Source organism: Gadus chalcogrammus, chromosome 12, assembly GCF_026213295.1.
Source record: "Gadus chalcogrammus isolate NIFS_2021 chromosome 12, NIFS_Gcha_1.0, whole genome shotgun sequence".
NCBI lineage: Eukaryota > Metazoa > Chordata > Actinopteri > Gadiformes > Gadidae > Gadus > Gadus chalcogrammus.
Window position 1 is genome coordinate 5654158 of NC_079423.1, and position 8861 is coordinate 5663018.

At 45.1% G+C, this 8861-nt stretch overlaps 2 protein-coding genes across 2 annotated transcripts; one reads left to right on the forward strand and one right to left on the reverse strand.

The window, feature by feature from the left end:
• Window positions 1-5: 5 nt before the first annotated feature.
• LOC130393446 (transmembrane protein 131-like) lies at window positions 6-7211 on the forward strand (the record flags this gene model as incomplete). The annotated part of the gene is made up of 10 exons (XM_056604126.1): window positions 6-155; window positions 360-724; window positions 834-949; window positions 1076-1255; window positions 1711-1858; window positions 2243-2334; window positions 3183-3267; window positions 3567-3664; window positions 3895-4040; window positions 4705-7211. Coding segments are annotated over 10 exons (1632 nt in total), but the record flags the coding sequence as incomplete, so codon positions are not given.
• si:ch211-201h21.5 (uncharacterized protein LOC555526 homolog) lies at window positions 5695-8745 on the reverse strand. The gene is made up of 6 exons (XM_056604373.1): window positions 8658-8745; window positions 7849-8055; window positions 7412-7594; window positions 7200-7311; window positions 6890-7026; window positions 5695-6366 (listed from the first exon to the last, which is right to left on the reverse strand). The coding sequence occupies exons 2-6, from the start codon at window positions 8029-8031 to the stop codon at window positions 6013-6015; spliced, it is 969 nt and encodes a 322-aa protein (XP_056460348.1). The 5' UTR covers window positions 8032-8055; window positions 8658-8745; the 3' UTR covers window positions 5695-6012.
• Window positions 8746-8861: the final 116 nt, after the last annotated feature.

Genomic DNA, 8861 nt, shown 5'->3' on the forward strand with positions numbered 1-8861 from the left:
AGGAGGGGGAGGAGCAGGAGCAGGAAGACGATGCGGCGGACAGGGAAAAGAAGATCAGGACTCATGGAGAAGGACTAAAAGACCTACAGGACGATGATGCCTCCTCCACCACCACCGACACCTCCACCACCGACCTGGAGGCCTTCATCAGAGAGGTACCATTATACCATTAGGGAAACATGTCCAAGTAGTGAACACTGGTATCGATGTCTGATGGTCACCAATTTTGCAAACTCATGACTAGACCGACTAATACGCATGCTCCAGCTTGGTGACCAGCTCATTTGTTTCTTACATCCATGAGTAGTGCGCTAGTGAGATCTGTAGGTTCATTTATTTGCATGTTTACTTTGATCCAGGAACCGGCGAGGAAGAAAGGAAGGACTGTGAGCTTTGAAACCGGAGAAGAAGAAACACCGGATCTCCATGTCGCATCCAAAACTCAGAAACCGGGAACTCCCAAACCAGACAGCCAATCGGGAACACAAACCAACACAAGAGACAGCCAATCAGGAACAGAAATCAGCAGGAGTGACATCCAATTAGGAACAGGATCCACCACCAGTAGAGAAACCCAATCAGATACTGGATCCGTCAGGAGAGACAGCCAATCAGATACAGAAACCACAAGGACAGACAGCCAATCAGGAACGGGAACCCCAAGTACAGACAGCCAATCAGGAACAGGATACCCCAGGAGAGACAGCCAACCAACCACAGCTAGGTGTCTTCATGTCGTTTCAAGACAAGAATGTCGATTAAGTTCCTTTCTCTATGTAATGTAAAACTGATATTGCATTTTACTGATATGAAATCTCTATTCTTTGCTCCAGTCCTCTAGAGCGGTCCTATGTGCCCCATGTGGAGACTAAAGACCAGACCTTCCCAGCCAGCTCTCCTCAGACTCCCTCCAGTGTCCCGAAGAACAAAACCTCGCCCCAAAACAGCTGTAGGCCTTCTTCAGTCTTGTCTGAGCCATTGCTGTGCAGCTTTATGTATTTACAGCACACTTTGTAAAATGTCCCCAGGATTCTACTATAAGTTGTCATAAGTTGTACTTCAACTCTTTCCACAGTCTCCGAGGAACAGGGGGACCATCAGCTCCCTCAAATCTCACCGCAGCCAGGCAGCCCTGTGCCAGACCTGGACTGCTGTAGGAACCATCTCCCAGAGCTGGACCGCTGTGTTTTCTACGAGGACGGGGAGAACCTGGACCCTCCTGAATGGGATCTTCCCCAGTTTGCTAGTGGCAGCCGTGAGTCTATTCCTGCCTTAAATCTGTCTTTGTCACCACCCTGTCATTTCCACCATGTCATCCCCACTCTGTCATCCCTGTGATGTCATCACCGCTAAATCATTAGCGCTCTATCACGGCCACGCTCTCATCACCAGCATGTCATTGTCAATCTGTCATTACCGTCTTGTCATGACCATGTGGTCATCACCATTCTGTCATGACCATGATGTCATCATCACCCTGTCATTGTCACACTGTCATTACCTCGCCTCTCTGTCATACCCATCCTGGCATTGCCATGATGCCGTCATCATCATCCCCATTTCATAATCACCCCTTACCAATCTATGCTCACTCCGGTCTATATATGATCACAATCATTGTTATTTATTTACAATGTTCGAAATCGTCGTACACATCATTGAATAGACAGGATTCATCAGGGTCTTCCTCTGTGTTCTGCACCACAACAGAGGTAGCCACTCTTCTGCAGATCTCTTTGCAGACCAGGAACACAGAACACTTCCTAAGGAGGGCCATGATGGGGCTTTGCTCCCCTCCGCCTGGACTTCCCGCCCCTCTGCCCGTTGACGGTTACAGAAACCTTCTGGACACCACAAGGTTGGTAGGCCTGATGGTCCTCTGGCTCAGACCAACTATTATCATCTGCTTTTGACAGCAATTGATTTGTACTGCACCAGAGGTCACTGAAGTCCATGATTTAGGTTGATTATTAATTTTGCATCAAATAGCTGTTGGAGGAATGCAGTCATTCAACAAAGAAGTAACATTTAGCCTTTATCTGTTTGCTCGACAGCTATAATATTTCTCAGGAAAATAATATTGTTGCTCTGCGGCTATTTGGAGATATCTTAATGAACAGTGTATAATGTTGGCCTCTCCCTTAAGGGTGTGAGCTTGGGCTTGCTAATCCAATTTGTGTAACACGTAAGTGTAGCCGCAGAGCATCTGAGACCTTGAGCTTTATTCCAGTGATGAAACCAGGAGGGCACCTGGGACCGGGCGGATCCCAGACCAGATCCAGGAACAGGACCACAGCTCTGCTGCACTGCCCGCCGGCTACGACCGGAGTCCAGGTGAGCAGAGGACCCCCACGGTGCTGGTTAACACGCTCACCTGTTGACTTAGGATGAAGTCAAACTCTCCCTGCAGATGGTTGTGTTGTTTTTTTACAGGGCAGGATAGTGTAGTGGCAAGAAGGACTCCAAGCCGTTTAAGTCATCTTTTTAACCAGATGCCCGGACCGCTCTCTGCTCCTTAATGACGTGTATCTGATTGCTGAGTTTAAATTGCTTTGGATTAAGTGTTCAAATTACTTTATTCCTCTTCTTTATTCTTAACCTATCAGTCTTAACTGCTTATTAAATCAAGGAGTACTATATTAGTGTGTGTCAAAGGTATGATGTGTAACATTTCGACATTCAAATATCTAAAAACGACTAGACCTATGTTCTATATCTTTTTTGAGTCTTTTCAAAAATGTTCAAATCAGAGAGATTTCTTACATTTCTTCGTGGTAGTTGAATAAATGCAGATATCCTCTTTACCTCCAAAAACAGGAGACAGTTATCAGGTAGAGACCTATTTGTTTATACTATATTACAATAATATAATATACTTAACTTATGTGGCTCATATCAGCCACCAAGCTAATGGTACGGTAACGTTCTAATGTTACCACAACGTTCAGCACACTCAGTTATTTATAGTACGATTGTTTTGACCACGAATTATAAAAAACACTGGGCCACCACCACTTGAATTGTGGTGTAGGCAACAACTGCCTTGTTCCCACGCTATTTCACAACGTCATCAAACTTAAGTCTTTTGCCATTGTTTAGACTAAGATACCCCCAGCAGCCGAAGTTACATGTGATATATTATTCCTCTTGTTGGGTTCACTCATGTCTTAACATCTCCTTAGGTGCTCCTGGGAAGTGGCGAACAGAGAATCCAGCCCACAGAATCCTGACACACACCACCTCAGTGGACAGTTACGGGTCTGAGAGGTATCCCAACAACCTCACATTAAGGTCACTGTATTGTACACAATGAGGTGATGAAGAACATGTTTAAAAATATCCAGCTAGGTAAATAAGTAGAATGCGCATCTACAAATATCAATAAGATGTGTATATAGATAACATATATAAAGTATATATGTAACATAAAATAAAAATATAACTATAAGTCGTCTCATAGAAATGTGCACCACATAGTGTAGGAAATCATACTCATTCCAACTAACTTCCCACAGACTTGCAGTTTGCCAACAGGGGTCTTGATCAACCCTTCTCTCTCAACCCAGGTTGTGGACTCCTCTGGTCAAACCAGCCTCTCCTAACGTTAGTCCTGAAAACTCCTTCTCAGCATTCGGTCACAGCAATTCCTTCAACCTGAGCACAGGTACTCCTTTCTCGAGATGCAAAAGTATGAAACATAGTATATCATTATTATAGCAGAATATTGGTCTGAAATCGTATATTTAAACAATTGTCTCATGAAATATAAAAATAATGTTAAATAATATTAATTTATATATGTATAAACTTTTGGTGAATACTTGTAAAATGTAAAATACTGGTAATTTGACAATGGTCCTGACTTGAATAAATATATCTTTGTTTGTGTTTCAGTTTTTAAAGGAATAAATGAGGCCAAAAAGCCAGTTGAACCGACGCCCGCAGTGTCGTCGTCGTCTGCGTCTATCTGGGACGCGGCCCCCAGCGACCCTCTCACAACCTGGTCCACTAGCTGCGGCTCGCCAACCATCCCGACAACGGTAAGGTCCAGCTAGGTCCTCACGCAGTTAGGTCCTCACAGGGTTAGGTCCTCACATGGTTAAACCCTCAAAAACATAGGTCCTCACACAGTTAGGTCCTCACAGAGTTAGGTCCTCACAGAGTTAGGTCCTCACACAGTTAGGTCCTCACAGAGTTAGGTCCTCACAGTTAGGTCCTCACACAGTTAGGTCCTCACACAGTTAGGTCCTCACACAGTTAGGTCCTCACAGAGTTAGGTCCTCACACAGCAAGGTTCCCACAGTTAGGTCCTCAGTTAGGTCCTAACACAGTAAGGCCCTCACACCATTATGGACCATTATATTACGTTGTTTACTTTACGACCAAAGTGACACTGTTATCCAGAAGAAAAGTGTGTAATAAGAATATATATGTTGCGATGCATTTTGTTTGTTAACAGTGAGATGCATATGAATTACCTGTTCCCTTAAAGACAGTATTAGGTAAAGGAGCCCCTGCTCCCTAATTACAGAACATAACTGAGGAGCAGGTATACGGGTTAGACACCGGCAGATCAAAGACAGCGAATCAAACACCCTAGCCACGAAACTAACTGGCCTCAAATTGAGCCAATGCGAATGGCGAAGGCAAGAACAATACAAGATCATCTTCAAAACACTCATATTGTGTGCTTTCCTCCTGTAGTCCATCTTCACCACCTCGGGGAACACCTGGTCCACCACTGGCCCGTTCAGCAACCCCGTCTGGTCCATCAGCCAAGACCCCACCCTGCACAACTGTTTCACCACCCCCTCTGATGCCACGCCCACCACCCAAGAGGCTCCGCCCTCTCCTGGGGAGCTGAGCCCGACGTATAACCCCTGGAGCCTGTGGCGGCCCATGTTGAGCAGGTCTGGCTCAGAGCCCTGGCCCAGCCCCCCCCATGATCCCATTTGAGGACTTGAGGCGGAAAGAAAAAAAAACTTTTGCTGTGAAACAAATTTTAAATAAGACATTCCCAACTAAAACCGATCCCCATACGGTGAGGTCCAAACTACAGTAAGGCCCCCACACAGTGAGGTCCCAACTACAGTAAGGCCCCCACACAGTGAGGTCCTAACTACAATAAGGCCCCCACACAGTGAGGTCCCAGCTACAGTAAGGTCCCCACACATTGAGGTCCAAACTACAGTATGGTCCCCACACATTGAGGCCCAAACTACAGTAAGGCCCAGCTACAGTAAGGCCCCCTCAGTGAGGTCTAAACTACAGTAAGGTCCCCACACGGTGAGGTCCAAACTACAGTAAGGTCCCCACACAGTAAGGTCCAAACTACAGCAAGGTCCCGACTCCCCACAGTGAGGTCCAAACTATAGTCAAGTTAAATCCCCACACCTTGAGGTTCAAATCAGGTCCCCACACATTAAGAGCCTCATAAATAATAAATAAAGTGAGGTCACCCACTCTTTGTGTTAAAGATATGAAAGGCATTTTTAACGGCCAGCTTCATCTCAAATTGAAACATATGGATGTTTTTAGTCTGCTAGACCTCTTGTTTCATTCTCGTTTATTACGTTCTCGTAATATGACTTTCATTGAAACGATTGTCCTTCAGTGATCTACCATGAAGTCCAACCACCATAAAGCGCTCTGACAATCCAGATTTCCCGATACAGAAATGAACATATCAATTTTTTATAGATTTTAATAAAATGTAGAAGGTTTCAATTTCGATTCATCTTTATCAGGGTTTCAGCAGCAGTTGTATTGATAAACGGAAATATTTCTTCTCTTCACCAACAAACTTTGATTCCATTTCAAAAACGATCAACGCAAATGAACAAACATTACAACACGGCAATTTGTTGCAGATATTTCAATAAAACATACACTTCCTAACCCCACCAGTCTGCTTTCGTGTGGTGCCGAGGGTCACAGTTTAACATCATTAAGGGGAACCAGTTCTATAATTAAGGCACCAAGTGGGAACAAGATGGACATGGCTCATTGGGGTCATTGCCGGAGCGACTTGGCCAGCAGCCTACTAAACTTCTCCAGATCACACTCGGTCATGACGACCACGCGGTGGGGCTTCTTCAGCATGTCCGTGGGGTCCAGCGCCATCATCCCCCGACACACGCTGCCCTGCAGCTCCACGTGGACGCCACACTCGGTGCTCTTGGTCACCACGGTGCCGTCGATGCAGGCGGCCATGGCGTAGGAGTCGTAGGATACGAAGCCCGGGCCGAAGTGCATGTCCCGCTTGGTCTTCATGGCCGCCGGAGAGTACGCCCAGCACTTGGAGGTCAGCAGCTTCATGAAGCGAGCGGCCGCAGAGTCCTGGTTCAGCATCTCCTGGAAGAACTCCTGGACACGTTGGAGACATGGGATCAGCCCCCAGAGGATAGGAGAAGTTAGTGAGGATAGGAGAAGACCCTAGAACGGGGCGTTCCACTTTCCTTCGTTTAATGTTTTTTTTGACAAATCGTTGCTCGAGGCAGGGAATTGTCTACCAACTACTAATACAAAGTAGTAAAGTGTCTAGAAAGATTACAAATCCACACTGTGTAAACTGGCCACTGTGGAAATACTTAAAATCCCCTCTTCATTCACTCACACAAATGAGTAACGATACAAGTAACCAGGTGTAACTCCACCCCTCTCAGTTTTAGTTAGGACTGCTTTGGCTTAGTAGAACTGCTGGATCCGAAATTAGGACGAGAGCTATTATGTGCTGTGGATCACATCCTTTATAATGTACACAAACTGAAGGATAGTCTAAAGGGTGTTTGACTCCAGCTGAGAGGTCGTGGGGAAGCCTGAGAGGTTGTGGGTTCAACCTCACGTCTGTTTGATGGGGGGAGGGTTGTATACAGGAGGGGCTACTGACCCAGGTGAGTTTGTTTCTGCAGCAGTATTCCATGGTGGCAATGTGTGTTGGACAGCGGAACTCTTCCAGAACGATGTAGGCCGACTCCGGGTCGGTCACAAAGTTGAACTCCCCACATAATGTCACGTTACCCTTCCCTGTCAAAGAAACACGTTCTATGTTTTTTCTTTTGCAATTTTTTTGAATGGTTTCAGACTCACTTGTCCATCACTTTGGGCGAATGTGTCCATAGTTTTTTGCTTTGCTGCTAAATTAAAAGATTTAAACGTGAATCGTACATAGCTGAATGTGATTTCATGGTCGACCTCACCCTCCATGTTCCCCCCCATGATGAAGAGGTCTTTGAGGCGGTCTGGGAAGCCCGAGTCAAGCCTCACCGCCATGGCCAGGTTTGTGAGAGGGCCGAGGGCCACTAGGGACACCTGCGGCACAAAAAGAAAATCCCGGTATCGGATCACGATTCCAGGACAAGACGGCGACAGAGCACAAGTTCAACGGCACAACAGGGGTGGTCTCTCCAACCTGGTTTGGGTTTTCCGACACGAGTCTGATCATGGCGTTGACAGCGTGCTCCTTCTGGATCTTCTGCCTCCAGTCCGGGTCTCGGTCTACCAGGATGTCCCCCAGGCCGTCGCTGCCGAAGTGATCCTTAGGTAGCTCTGTTGCCCCGACGAGAGGGCCGCCCAAGCCCTGGAACACCGGGATCTGGGGGAATGTGTCAACCATGTTCCTTCTATGTATTACAGGGACCTTGGTGTGTTGTTGATAGCCACACATAAAATCAGTCTGTTCCATTGTACAGAACAAAGACATAAAAAGCAATCAGGAAATGTCAATAGTATGTTTGCAATTTTACATTTGTAGATAATATTTTGAATCAATCCTTTCTTTGTTTCACAGGTGTATTTTTCGCATAATATTTACACACAGTGGATCGATTTTCTTTTGACCTACTGTACCTCCTCGCGTTTACAGACGGCCAGCACCCTCAACACATTCTGGCACACATTTTCCAGGGACGTGTTCCCAAAACAGCATGTAACACCAAGGATCTTGACGTCGGGGGCGGACAGGGCCATCATGATGGCCTGGGCATCGTCAATTCCACAGTCTGTGTCGATAATCACCAATTTCTTTGCCATGTTTCTCTCCAGAAACAAAAGCAGCTATTCCGTGAGAAGTAAGAAAAAAAATACTTTAAATAGTTTTGCTTGTAAAGGGGCACAGTGTGTCTTCTCATCAATCAATGTTTAGTTAAGTTAAGCATTAAACGTGTCCTACCAGATAACTGTACAAAGTCTGGTGCAACCTAACCTTATTATACCAAAACACAGACAACTAAAAACAAGAGCCTGAACTCATTATTTTTCTTCATGAAACTGTTGTTGAATATAGCGTGGAACACGTTTATAAATAAATAAATAAATAAATAACATTATATTAAGATGTTTAACAGAACAAACTCGAGTTGATCGCATCATGAATGAATCATATGAATTTAAAATCTGAGGAGAATCTCATGGCGCAGACTTTGGTACCTATTTGTGTGTTTAATATTGCTCATTAAATGAACATTTTATTATTAATGGGCATTTGTTTAAATGGTTATGATCTGTAACGTCGTGTTACAGTTCAGTAACCTTTTTAGAGGTCACGATCTGTAATCATGTTAACACCATTCTCAACCAACCCGCTAGTTTCCACTAGGAAGGTTATTTGGATAAGATATCGTGAAACGTACAACAGAATTTCTAAACAAGTTTCCTACCTCCAACTCAGCAAAGATTGACCCTTGCCCCTGAGATCAAGGCGCTGACAAATCTTTCATTGGGTGGTAGGGTCAAAAACGCCATAAACCCGGGGATATCCTTCCGAAAATAAAAAATCGTATCTGCATTTCTTCAACGCGATACAATGATGAGGAGATAAGATTAAAATATAATACAATGATTTGTGTCATGTTTTCTACTTT